General features: G+C 33.4%; 2 protein-coding genes across 2 annotated transcripts in view; both read right to left on the reverse strand.

The window, feature by feature from the left end:
• Nucleotides 1-329: 329 nt before the first annotated feature.
• Nucleotides 330-2058, reverse strand: LOC126889588 (uncharacterized). Its single transcript, XM_050657996.1, has 2 exons — nt 1778-2058; nt 330-1027 (listed from the first exon to the last, which is right to left on the reverse strand). The coding sequence occupies exon 2, from the start codon at nt 1025-1027 to the stop codon at nt 365-367; it is 663 nt and encodes a 220-aa protein (XP_050513953.1). The 5' UTR covers nt 1778-2058; the 3' UTR covers nt 330-364.
• Nucleotides 2059-2324: 266 nt separating this feature from the next.
• Nucleotides 2325-15052, reverse strand: part of LOC114333210 (uncharacterized) — a 197859-nt gene continuing 185131 nt past the window's right edge. Inside the window, exon 21 of the mRNA XM_050660558.1 lies at nt 2325-14760. Within this exon, the coding sequence (XP_050516515.1) occupies nt 14561-14760 (200 nt within the window). The 3' untranslated portion in view covers nt 2325-14560. The remainder of the gene's footprint in view (nt 14761-15052) is intronic.

Genomic DNA, 15052 nt, shown 5'->3' on the forward strand with positions numbered 1-15052 from the left:
TGCCCTCCTGTTCCAGTTTTCCACATCTGCCTTCCTCTTTCTGCGTCTTACTCTAATTTCTTTATTTAGTTTATTTTCATCTGCGCTCCTCGCACTGTCTGTTTTCCCTTCATTATTAGCAGTTTTGTCTGAAAAATCGGGATTTTCTTCAAGGATATAATCGTCGTCGTTTTGATTGATATCTTCATCTGAGCTCCTCGCACTGTCTGTTTTCTCTTCATTATTAGCAGTTTTATCTGAAAAATCGGGATGTTCTTCAAGGATATAATCGTCGTCGTTTTGATTGATATCTTCATCTGAGCTACTCGCACTGTCTGTTTTCTCTTCATTATTAGCAGTTTTATCTGAAAAATCGGGATCTTCTTCAAATATAATCGTCGTCGTTTTGATTGGAATCTTCATCTGAGCTCCTCGCACAGTCTGTTTTCTCTTCATTATTAGCAGTTTTATCTGAAAAATCGGGATCTTCTTCAAGGATATAATCGTAGTTTTGATTGGATTCCTCAGAGGTGATGCTTGAACCGGGGTTAAGGTGCAAATTGCCTATTTCCAATAAATGTGTTTGCTTTAAATAAGTATCTGGATTAGTATTTTCTGTTACTTTATCTGTTTCTACAAGGTGCTCATGTGTGTCTTTACAGAGGACTTCATCTTGAAATATTTGCTGTTGAGTTTTTCTCTGTTCTAAATATGCAGGACTTGAATTAATGTTTTCTGTTCTTTCATCAGTTTCTACAAGATGCTCATGTGCGACTTCACCGAGGACTTCATCTTGAAATATTTGCTGTTGAACGTTGCTCAGTAAAATGGAGATATTTTCAGTATCGTGCCAATCAGTAGTATCTCGAAAATCTCCTTCTATCGGTATTAGGGTCCCATCTGTGGCGCTTACTTTATAGACTTCACTGAACTCAGTGAATACAGCAGTTTCAGAAACTTGCTTGGTACTGCTAGAAGGCTGTTGATTATTATTTTCTTTTCGATTTAAAACCATAGACAAAATTCTGTGTGATCGAGTTGCCTGCATCTGAAAAAACCATAATTAAGATAACTTAATCTTATACAGATTGTAAAAGATATGAGCACAAATAAATACTTTAATGGATAATAAGGCAAGTCAAAACAAGAAAAAAATTTGATAAAACATAGGGGTAATAAATCTCTTATTTGTACTAATATACTCGGTTCGCTAAACTCGGACACAACTGGATAGTGATTTTAGTAAGTAATTTTGCCAATTTGGTAAAATTGGCAAAAACATAGTTACTTAATAGTTAATAATTACTAAATAGTTAGTAATTTTTCCAATTTCAGCAAAATTGGCCAAAAACAAAAAAAAATACTTACTAAAATCACTAGCCAGTTGTGTCTGAGTTTAGCGAACCGACTATAATATCTATTACAACCTGTATACCTAACTGAGGTTTTTGTTTTTAAATTTTTCTCAGTGTAGACTAGATTCATATTAAAAACAGTACCTTTACACACAATATCAAACAAGCGAAATCTCTATTTCGCCTTTTCATTTCCGTTTTTTTAATAAACTAATATCAAAGAATTTAAATTTTGATGCCACGTAATGCACAATATTATAATAATAGCCCGTATCTACTAAAAATTAGTATGCAAATCTGTTCACAACAAGCAGTCAATATCCCGTATCGTAAGGTCTCACAATATTAGACTCTTTTATCAAGTTATAATATCCTAGGTTGATTAAAATTTATAAAAATACCAGTAGAAATATATTTTTAATAAAAATAGTGGTAAAACTTACCTTTGAAATATAATTAATTCACTGAACAGCTAAATAAACTCGCACACGTGTAGGTTGTAGAAGAATGCAATGTACAACTGACAGATACGGGATATTTTTATGCGCATGTCTTCTGACGAGCAATACGGGATATTAAATAAAAGCAATTTTCCAAGGCTTTCTTATTTTTTGTATGATACAGGGTTCTGACACAACATGCTAGGCAACCCAACAAACCTAATGCAATGAAACTCTCAAAATCTCAAAATTGTCAGATACGGGGTATTGCAGTTAGGCCATCGATATGCCAAAAATACATAATTTAAGAATAAAAATTGACCTGTCTCAGCATTTTTTCCAAATTCGAAGATTCTCGAGATAATGAATTTATTCCAACTCAAACGTCCTCACTGTATATTTAAAGTGAGTAATCCTCAATATTTTGTTGATCCATCCACAACAATCCATCTACCAACAAATGCTAACATAATTTTCGTAGCCCTTTTGCTTAATTCCTGGCTAATATCCTCTATTTCTACAACATTTAGGGTTTAAAATAAAACAGCCATTGTTCGTTTTATTTAGTTTTAATTTTATTCAGTTTGTCATGCTAGAAACAGTGTTTATGTTAAAATTACTAAGTTTTCATTATCACAGAATAAGTGAACACCACTTTCACTTCGCTTAACTAAAACACCCGTAAAATAAAAATAAACAACAGCTTAAAAAGTTAAATTCGACTTTTTAGACCACATTGCATTCTTGGTTTATAGTATAAGAGCTCGCAACCAAAACGGAATTAATAAATATACAAAATTCTTAACATATTTTCGTGAACACAAAGATTTTTGTTCAGTGTAAAGAGTTAAATTTTTGTTAAATAAAATTTACAAAGTATAATTAATAGCTACTTCAATATCTTTTCGTTTTACGATAAAGAATACTTGACAATCGTAAAGAAATTTGCGATGAACTCCGACGTTAGACGAGAAGTGGAGTTTATGAATCTTTCCAACCAAACTTCTAATAACACGCGAAAGTGCATAGTTCCAAAATGTGTTGTGGACAAAAGTGCTAGATTCGATTTTTACATGGCTTGTAGAAGAACCTAATTTGGTTCGATTTACACTACAGACAAAAAACACAAAGTTGTAATAATCTGTGCATACCGAAGGCGCACACGGTTCGATTCTTCGACGTAAAGCCAAAGCAGATTCGATCTACTTCCCACTCCGAAGCAACGAAGGCAGAGAGGTGGCCGGAAGAACTAATACAGAAGTAAGCGAACGAGGAGCAGCAGTTAGTAGTCTTGCAGAGAACTTATCTAAGAGACTCCCTGGTTTAAGCTAGCGAACTGAGCTAGTAGAAACCAATTGGGCTGAGACGAAGCCAGCCGCGGAGTGATTTAGAATTGATGGATCGCTCGCGTTTGCAAACGCGTACTGAGCGATTGCTTTTAACTCCAGCTTCGGGACTTGTCGATGTATGTGTGTGCAGCTCGCGTTTGCAAACGCGTACTGAGCGATTGCTTTTAACTGCAGCTTCGGGACTTGTCGATGTATGTGTGTGTAGATATAATAACTTGATTCAGAATTACGGAGGAGAAAGTATAACCCTACAGATGACAAAACTTATACAAAAACTAATATTGCACTGCAAGATACCAGACGCATGGAGAAACAGCATAATGATACCAATGTTCAAGAAAGGACACAAGGACATTACTGAACAACCGCACTTAAGCTAACCACAAAAGTCCTAACCCACAAAATCAATAAACTAACAACTCGATCAGATGAACAAGGATTCAGATCCGGAAGATTCTGCGTAGACGCCGTATTTGTACTAAGACAAATTACAGAAAAGGCCATCCAGTACAATAAACCAGCACATATGTGTTTTATAGACCTGACAAAGGCTTTCGATGGCATCCAAGTCGAAGACGTCTTACACTTACTGCAGTGGTTTCCAACCTTTTTGTACCTGCGCCCCCCTTTATAGAAATAAAATTGTTGCGCTCCCCTAATTTAATTGCCCCTCCCCTAATTGTTGCGCTCCTCTATGCGCAGAAGACGCCAGGTATACAGGCAAACGGTATTTCCGAAAACACGTTTTTCTTTCTGCCGTTACTGTAACAACAAAATCATTATTGTCATGAAAGAATATTATTTCAACTCTGTTGAAAGAGCTTTTATCATCAAAAATTCTTCCGGTTTTCCGATCAGATCATGAAAATTAGTCGACAGAATTCACACAATTCACACAGTCGAAGATTTTGGCCGTCGCCGATAACAACTGTCTAGTGACATACGGATATACCCGATAAATAACATTCGTTACGCCGACGACACCGCAATAACCACAGATAACGAACATGATATGCAGTTGATGCTAAATAAAATAAATATCGCAGGAAAAACAGATGGCTTAAAGATAAATGCTGGAAAAACTAAATGGATAGCAATAAGAAAGAGCGCACTTTTAAGAGTACAACTGTAAGTACATAATGCCCCAATCGAGAAAGTCAAAACATTCAAATACTTTGGAATGATGGTGAAATAACCAATGGGATCCTCAACAAGAAATAAAATGCCGTAACGAACAAGCAGGACAAACTTTTATTAAATTTAAACCGCTACTTTGTAACAGCAAGCTCTCCTTCAATCTCCGTTACAGAATGGTTAAGTGTAGATATGGCCCATATTGTTGTACGGTATGTAGACATGGACATTGATAATATCTTCCATTAGTAAGTCGGAGGCCTTCGAAATGTGGACCTTGCGAAGAATGTTCAGCATACCATGGACAGATAGGGTGAGAAACGTGGAAGTCTTAAGAGGAGCAAATACTGTGAGATATAGATATGCTCAACTGGATCAAGGCACGAAAAATTGGATACCTGGGCCATATCCTGAGAGGGAAAAATACGCAATCCCTCAACTAAATATACAAGGAAAGTAAGCCACAATATTATTAAAAAAATGACTTTTATTAACGTTTCGACGCCCAAATCGGGTGCCGTTGTCAAAATACAACATAAACAAAAATGTTGTTGCTTAGTAAAAAAATTCTTCTAATAATTTATTTAATTTGACTCATTTATATCGGCAATTCAGATACATATGATACATTTTAACGTAGAGGACTTTAAAATGATATTGCCAATATTTATGAGTTGCGTATAATATGAGTTAAAATGTATCATATGTATCTGAATTGCCGATATAAATGAGTCAAATTAAATAAATTATTAGAAGAATTTTTTTACTAAGCAACAACATTTTTGTTTATGTTAGTAGTATTTTGTATTTTGACAACGGCACCCGATTTGGGTGTCGAAACGTTAATAAAAGTCATTTTTTTTATAATATTGTGGCTTATTTCCCATTATAAATAGTTAAAATTGTAAAAATGCCACAAGAAAATAGCTTCAGAACAACATACAAGGAAAGATTGAGGTCAAGAGAGGAATAGGTTGCAAACAAATGTGACTGCGAAATATAAAGAACTGGACAGGCATACATAACACTGGCGAACTTTTGCATGCCGCAAAAGACAGACGTCTGACCTTAAGATAATTCGTCAACGCACTGTACGGGGGTCGGCATAAGTCAGGCAAAGCCCTCGAAAAATCGACATAAGTCGGGCAATGCTCATAAGCCTGGCAACGCTGTCGAAAAATATTAAAACGAAACATGTTCGTGCTTCAGACAGTTGTGTCGATGTCATGATAGCACGCGTTCGTCAAGTAGACGCCTTTTCAGAATGAAAACCGATACAAGTTCACGCTTCAAGAAAGAGTTTTTTTTGTTACATCGTATTTTTGTACGTCTGACACCCTATGTTCTAAGAGAACCACGCACCTTTCCCGACCCCCGAACTGCAATTGAAGAAGAATTTGAAAATCTTCGCGCACAGCTTGACGTGCTTCGCCAGACCTGCCTCTCCGTTGCAGTAACTGCATTGATCAAGATTGGCATCATTTTGAACACTTACAGTAACTCTCTTTCTAATCCCTTTTGTAATTTCTTTGAATAAATTCATTTTGACGCTGCGTTTTTACTCTTAAAGCAAATTTGTTGCCTGACTTATGCCGACCCCTATAGGTACACGGGGCCATAAGAAGAACAAGTAACATTGTTAACTGGTTCTCATACCATTTGATGATATCACGTCTGAATTATGGAAACAATCTTAAGCACATTGTTTTACTTAAAAGACAAGAGAGACCCTAGAATGAATGATAGCATCTGAATGATACCAATAAATGTTATATCGCTTGCATATCTTATGGTAATATCTATCCGTTATTTTTTCTACTTGTCAAAAAAATAAGGGTGCACGCAACATTTATAGAAAGTAAAAAACTTTTATAGAAAGAATACGATCGTACTTTTAAATATTTTCAATAGATATTAACTTCAAGGAATACATCGTGTATAATAACCTGTCAACAACACTTTTAACACATCCATTTTGACAGGAATTTTTTGCTTACAATTCTGAAACTCTACTAAACTATATCTTTACTTTATTTTCCACCACAATGTTGCACTTTGTTGGTTCGCTTACTATTTTTGCCTTTGTTTTTCTATAATCTACAGTGTTGCAGTCATTGTTGTTATTTTCCTTACTAATTCTTGAAATTTGTTGAATTCGCGTGATTTTTAAATGTGATGATTTAAATGTGTTTAGGTAAGTATTTTTCGATTTAAGTTTTACGTAGAAAACTATATTATTTGGATGTTATTATTTTTTCATATTGTTAACTTCACTTCTCTACTAGAACATCACTTTTTCAGATTGATTAATAGAATTGAACTATTCTTAATTTTGTCTAGGATATAAATTAATAAAAAATTTACAAAATTACTGACTTCAGTCAATTGGCTGAAAAATTATTAATAATAATTGAGAAATAACGCATCATTGCTAGAATAGTTGCATTTTGATGACTTGCTCTTGTACTAACATCAAAATCATTCAATCGGAAGCATCAAATACATAATACTATAACAAAATAAAATTATAAACCCACCTTCTTCCATCACAGCTATATCTTTTATAGTTTAACATTCTTCAGTTCGTAATTCTTATCGCCGAAATGGAAAGTCGACCAAATTTTTGAGACAGTTCGAGAATTTTTACATTTTTTTCTTTTGTCCAATTAAATAACACATAAATACACTTCTCCAAGCACTTAACGCACCACCGGCACCACCTTAAAAATTGGTCATTTTTGATGTCTCGAATTTTCTAAACCTGTTATCCGATTTAAGTGATTTTTTTTAATATGATATAGCCTTATTTTAAACTGTGATTTTTTCTCAAAGTTCGCGTGACCCTGTGGACTACTCTAGCATTTATAAAATACTGAAATTAAAACCCAACTATAGCCTCATGTTTTCGTAACATTCTGTTTTTTTATTCATTCGCTTATGTTGGATAATAAAAAAGTTAGGTGCTTTAACAACTAGCCTTGTTTTTCGTCAATACAGGGTGTTCTTAAATAAGTATGGCAAACAAATAAGGGGTAATTCTGCATGAAAAATAATGAAAGTTTGCTTTATAAACGTATGTTCGCAAATGCTTCGTTTCCGAGATAGAGGGTGTTGAAATTTTTCTTACAACCTGACGATTTATTTATTGCTCTAAAACCGGTCGAGATATGCCACCAAATGAAATTTGGTGGGTTTTAAGAGGTAGTTATTGCGCATTTTTCGATATACAATTAGGAATTTAATATTCACCATTGGCGCTCACACGGGTAATATGACGCCTATGTGAGCCAATGGTGAACATAAAATTCCCAATTGTATGTCAAAAATGCACAATAACTACCTCTTAAAACCTACCAAATTTCATTGGCATATCTCAATCGGTTTAGAGCAATAAATAAATCGTCAGTTTGTAAGAAAAATTTCAACACCCCCTATCTCGGAATTTGCAGACATACGTTTATAAAGCAAATTGTCATTAGTTTTTCATGCAGAATTACCCCTTAAAGTTTGCCATACTTATTTAAAAAAAACACCCTGCATTGATGAAAAGCAAGGCTAGTTGTTAAAGTACCTAACTTTTTATCATCCAACATAAGCGAATGAATAAAAAAACAGAATGTAAGGAAATATGAGGCTATACTTGGGTTTTAATTTCAGTATTTTATAAATGCTAGAATATTAAACAGGGCGACGCAGACTTTGAGAAAAAATCGCAGTTTGATTGGTATGCCCGGTATACAATTTATCTGTCTAACGTGAAATTCACACTGGGACTGCAGTACGGTTAAGATAGGAATGCTCATTCACTGTTGCCACAGTTCCGGTGCGACGCTCTTGAGAGAGCAATCAACAACTGGTGAAGACCGACAACCCTATGCGTTTATTCCCCCACTAGAAATGAATTGCCCTATCTTAGTCGTACTGCATTCTCGGTGTGAATTTCTCAATAACAGCAATATTATTACAGCGATATTGTTAACGAATAAGGCTATAACAAGTTAAAAAAATCACTTAAATCGGGCAACAGGTTTAGGAAATTCGAGTCATTAAATATGATAAATTTTTAAGGTGGTGCTTTAATTTCTTGGAGAAGTGTAAATTTAAAACCTTACAAGCATAATTATTCCATTTTTTTCTTTTTCAAATCCCTATTTCTAGGGATTTTGAGTGGGTAGAAACAGTTGAAGTCGACTTCAGATATATTTAGGGTTAGCATGATAATAAATAGAGAAGCTAAAAACAAAACATTTCAGTATTTGTTTCTTAAATATGAGTATGTAGGTTTCTTAAAAGTATGTGATGTAACTCGTTTAAAATTACATTATTGGTTTGACGAGAATATCACCCACTAAAATGGCAAATTATCAAGAAAAAAAAAAAGAAACCAGCGATGTTATGAGTATACACAAGGGTCATTTACTAAAGCGGTGTGATAAGTTCTCGATCTCGAATTTACTGCTCATCAATAAATCGTAACACTACGCGCATATTTTTCCCCTTATGACGATGCATGTGTTACTAGACACAGTGGCAGTAGCAGTGTTGTGCATGGTAAAAAAGGTTTAAAAGTAGTCGTGAAGCGGTCAAAGGTGATCTACGTAAAAAATGAAACCACGCCAGAAAACTGTCTACACAAGTGCACAAGTTTTTGAATATTGACATATAAACGTGTGTGCAATTGCTGTTTAAGTGAATAGAAGCCAGTTCTTCAGTTCCAAAGAAAGTGATGCATCATTGGGAAGGTCATGGCATCGTTGTTTTGGGATAAAATGTACGTGTCTCAACTTCTAATCAAACTATGCATTAGGTACATATTCCTGAAGACAGGCCCGGCTTAAAGGAAAAAAACCTTTTCCACCAGGACAATGTAGCTGTCACAAAAATGTGTTTTGGCAATTGATAAATTAATAGAACCGGACTTAAAGTGATGGAACATATCCAAGCTACTAACCAGATTTGACGCTCTCGAACTTACATTCTTAAAGCTGAAGGTCTTATTCCCTTATCATCGCTCTTTCTGTTCAGACTACCAGTGTCTAATGATGAAATGAAGACGACGATCAGGAGAATAACATATAACTACGCGAGAAAATAACAAAATTACAAGGAAGAAAAGATAATCGAGGATAATAATTCGTCGCCTTAATACTATAACTTGATAACTCGAAATTAGTAGTTTTGAGATAAACGAGTTTAAAGATATTTGTGCGGCTACCATGATGTTGGTAAATACGGAATTCACTCTGAGGCTCTAAAATACTGTTCCTTAACTTTTTGGTAACTGATCTATTTAGGAATACGGTGCAAATTTGTTTTCCAATATGGAAAAAACCATGAAAAATTAAAGTTATCAACTTTTAGCACTACCATAATGTTAACATTTGGTAATGTAGCATGTTGTGCCACGTTGCATATCAGTGAACTTTTTAACACAACTAATATTTTAAACATTATTTTGTTGAAAATTAGCCCTCTGCCATGGGGTTGCCAGATCTGCTAACAATTCTCGAATTCTTGCATTAAAATGAACCGAATAAAGAGATAGCAATTATGTGGTAAGCTCAATGGTTTCAGAAAAACACGTGCTACAACTAGATAACTCGAGATATCTAGTTATAGCATGCAGTGTATGTCGTATTCACGATTATTTCGATTAAATAATAGCTTGATAAGTTATCTTGTCAAGTTTTAGCACTGAATATTAGGGGCATTTAAATTTATCAACTTTCGTCAATCATAAATAAATACTTAACCCGTTTGGAGCGAGTTATCAAGTTTTTAGACAATATGGAGGCAAATAAAATACATCTTGTGAACTAGTTATCTCAAAAACGTAAATTTTGGAGTTATCAAGTTATAGTACTGAGGCGACGAATTAATATAATGTGAACTAAAGACAATGACAAGTGGAATACTTTATCAAGAGCATATGTTTAACACAACTTTGGAGTATGTTCTATGATAATAATTGATGCTACCAATGTAATTAAAGAATTACCTTGCCGAAAGAGTTTATGCCCAAAAAATATAATCACTGAAAGATTTTACTTCGGTTTAAATTTGCACTAAATTATTTACTTTGGGGAATAGACTTTTGGATTAGTTTCCTGTAGTAAATATCATATGGTTAATATTTTGTATATACAGACTGTTTACTGTTAAATTAGATATACTAGTACACCCTATACATGGCAACACTGCTTCCCCGCTTCCCTTCGCACGAATTTGCGCAAATTCATTCTCTCATTCGTCATTCTACAGTGGCAATTCAACTCATTCTCATAAGCAGTGTTGCCTATTTCAGCGTTTCCTTCAATTGGCTATATCTAACACTAAACAGCCTGTATAGGTATCGTTACTCACGTGAATACATATTTTTTTACTCGAATTGTCTCAGTGTTAAATTACAATTTACATATATACAGATTATTAGACATTTTAATTGACAAATAGATATAAAAGTATAAATATTTTTAAATATAAAAAACAAGAAGTACAGTACAGTAAATATTAACAATTTGTATAAGTACGAAAAAGAACACTATGGTTAAAATATGTTCAGGGCAGCGGCATAACTGCACTAAGAAATCGTCGGATGCTATCAAGAGAAAACAGATGCGCCGCAAGACACTCCTGCATTATCTTCTTTAAAATGTTATACATACATATTAATACAAACACAAATACATAAATAACGGTTCGCTGCTGACTTTTTTCGAGAGTTGTTATCCAGGACCGGCAAAAATATACCGTATTGAAAATCAGCGGGTCACTGTCCCCGATCGGAGTTATGCGCCTCTAGCAAAGAACCTTGTTATTCTCGGGAACAGAATAAAAATATGAGTCTCGAGCTGCATAAATCGTTCATTGTGCTGGAAGTGTTGAAATGTTCGACATAATAATCACCCCTTTGATGTATCAAACACGTTACAAATAACGTGCACGTTATCCTGCATTTACGTTAAATTCTACAAATTGATGTGATGTATGACAAATAACGTTTCTCAAAAACGTTATCTGGTAACATAACAGGTTCATTTTAACGGGACCTATTTAACCTCTTGTTATAAAATAACGTGTAGTATAAAGAATCAATAACTATAAAAAATTGTCAATTTAGTCCAGAATTTTGTTAGATTGTAAACGTCGTGTTATTAAAATATTTAGATGATGCTATTAGAAGGTTTGTTAAAGTTATTTTTTAGAGATGTGTATTATTTTTTGAGGTTATGTCATTTGTAAACAAAAACATTTTATTCATATACCTAAATGATGAAAATATACAGACTATAGAGACCAGTTTTGCCAGATTGGGTAAATCCATTTGAATGTCCGTTTTGTAGTTTATTTCAATCCTTGTTGAGCCATTTTATAACATAACAACACGACAAGCAAAAATTAAATAAAATGCACAATAGAAAGAACACCTCACGGACCGAGGCCCGGGAATTTCAAATAACATCTTGGTTTCAAATAACATGCAGCGCTGCATGTTTATGTCTGTCTTCCTCTAACTTATTCAATTTCTGTATACTGTTATTCTTGTCGCGCAAGAAGATACTTTAACGTTTTGAAAATAACATGCTGGATAACGTGGACGTTATAATCAAACGTTATGTTAACATAACGTGTACACGTTATTTATAACGGGTTTGTTACATCACAGGGCTGAATAGTCTCCCTATAATAACAGTCCTATACCGCTAACGCGGCTTTGGGATTACAGCACGCTAGTCTGCTATCTCTTGGGCCTACAGTACACAAGGAAGGTAACAGGGCCAGTGCTATGCTTCAACTGCCTAGTATTACCCCTGATTTTACTCAAGGTATGCGTCTTTTCATGAGCATTTTTCAGTGCGTCACAAATGATGAGAAAAAAAAAGGTAAGTCCGTGATAATATACATTTATAACATTTATTCTAACATGACATTTTAGTTACAGTTCAGTTTTTAAAGTTAAATCTGACAGTTGTCACATTTTATTTGCAATTTGGCATAAAAACAAATAAATTGTGTTTATTGCATTTATAAAATGGTATTTTCTTTGATTTGTATAGTCTTATAAATTGTACAGATTATATTCGTAGATATATTATATAATTAGTAAATAATTTTTTTTCGACCATCTATCGACAACTAGAATAAATGTTACAAATGTCTGTAATGTGATTACGACGTGCCTTTTTTCTGTCACATACAAAATCGAAAAACTGACGCACTGAAAGATGTTTATGAGAAAAAGAATACTCATTTTATTCAGGCTGATGCCTGTAGATATTTTAAAAATATCTGGATGTTTTCCTCGGCGTTGGGATTCGATCCCCGGCCTTCTGCGTGAAAGTCAGACATCCTACCGTCCGAGCTATCCGGCCCCAGGATATTATGTTAGACATAATTAGTAAAATGTTTATTTTGCCGTTAACGCTGCAAAGAACTTTCAGTGATAATGATCGATGTACCATTTTTCTACAGTGTAGGTCCAGCTTTGAGTTCAACTGAGGGTAATATCGCAGTTGATAGTGTTATTAGAATTTTTGGACACTATCCAGAATACGTTCCGATGAAGATAGCTACAAATGATAATCAGAGAAATAAATATTTGCGTTTGGTAGTGTTTCCATGTCGTTAGAATGTATGTGTTGCATTCTTCAAAGATACAGAGATAAAGCTTTGAAAAAGTACATGTTTATTATAGTATTTTATGGAATCTGCCATTTTTAATAAAAAAAAACACGAACAAATAAAAATATTTGTTCGTTTTAATATTAATTGCAGAACCTTTGAAGTTGCCAGATTGTCACATATTTATGTTGAACAGATATCAATTTTATGACCATTTATTTATTATTTTGGGATGAATGTATCTAAATATTATATTGTATGTCAAATATTTATTTTGGTTTTCAATCATGAGATCTGCAGTCATTATTAAACTAATTACATTTTTTTTTAAATTTGCATTGTAGAGATTAAACTCATTGACAATTTAATAATTTAATCTATAAAATGTGAATTTCAAAATCTTGTATTTATTTTCGTGGTAGCTGCCAATCTGGTGGTTGAAAAGTTACACTGAATAATTACAAAAGGAATGTGACTTATTTTCATATAGATAATAAAAAACTAAAAATATTTAAGTATTAAAATCTAACACAAGAACTTTATTATTTATACTGAAATATTAGTATTTCGACATAATTAAAAAACATTAAAATTTTTTTTCGTTATTTTACCTATTTTATGTTTTCCATATTTAATAAATTAATATAATATTATATCACATGAAGAGTACAGGGGAAAAACAAGGAATGTCACATTTTATACATATTGCGATAAACACCAATAAAGGTTTAAATAATTCTTGTGATATGTAAAAACTACTTAGCAGATTTGTTTCATTTTCATAGACATTATTCAATTTTATATTACTTAAATACTGATATAATAAAATTTTTAGGTAACATGAGCAAAACCTCAATTTTTTACATAAATATCAATTCAGAGATAAAAAAAGATCTAGAAAAACAAGAAATGTCATTTTATTATTATGAACGTATATTAAAAAACAATTTTAGCAATTCTTATTCATATGGTAAACTGTCAAAGTATTCTCACTTTAAAACACAAACCCTTTTACTACCTAAAAACGAAATAATCGCGTCATTACCGGCAGCTGTACGTGGGATACTGCTGACATGCCTTGTTTTTGTTCGGTAGCGCATGGACAATCCTCGTTCTTTCCCGGTATACAAATTTTTAGAAAATTTATATAGACTGACCTTCCTGGTTATTGTCCTGAATCGATAAGTCAGTCAATAGTCCTCAGTTTTTGCTACCACATGACAAGAAAAGCTAAAATTCATGAACAAGTAACATTCCTTGTTTTTTCCCTGTACTCTTCAAATGCTCCTTCACGATTTATTCTAAGGACATGGCAACACTGCCAAACACCAATATTTCGTTATGTCATTCATAATTTGTAGCTATCTTCACAATGCGTTATTGTTGCAACAAAGCATGCGCATTTTTGGATTTTAAAATGATTAAAGAGAATTTAGTATGATTACAAGAAAACACACTACCATGTATTGTGATACGATTTACACAATTCCTTTACTGACCGATTGAATTTGTACACTACAAGTATATATCGTTTAAATTTGAAGGTAAATCACTACATTTTGGTCGACTTATCCACGATCACCTTGCCAAAATTAACAACCTATCCTCAATAACAGACAACAAACATAAAAACCGAAAAGAGAAATTCAAACATTTCCGTCATTCTCCTCATCACCATATGTTACCGAAAGGAATTGATACAATTTTTTAATTGGTCAATGCTATTTTGCAGTTCTTTTTTCTCGTTCTCTCTCCTGAACAAAACGGAACGTAACTCTCGCTGTTTCTTTTCAAGGAATTTCACTTCGCGCTGCCTCTTCAGGTTTTCTTCGGCCAGGTACGTTTGTTGCTTTTTCGTTTGAAAGATCTGAACGTCCCTCTCTACAAAACAGAAAATAATGTGTTACAAGAGATTTTTTGTGTATATTTATATAACAAAGATTCAAAATTTATTGATTATTAACAAACCTATTATTTCTTGATATTGTTTAAACGGTAGTAACAGTTTAATACATACAAGGTTCATTTTGACGAAGTTAAGATAGTTTGCAATGAAAATAATTACACCAAACGACAATTTTTGGATATGTGTTACATACTAAACACTCTACTGCACTTAACAAAAGAACTGACATTTGTAACTTAAGTCAAATTTACCATGGCTTGATTTTGC

The sequence above is a fragment of the Diabrotica virgifera genome, chromosome 1, assembly GCF_917563875.1.
Source record: "Diabrotica virgifera virgifera chromosome 1, PGI_DIABVI_V3a".
NCBI lineage: Eukaryota > Metazoa > Arthropoda > Insecta > Coleoptera > Chrysomelidae > Diabrotica > Diabrotica virgifera.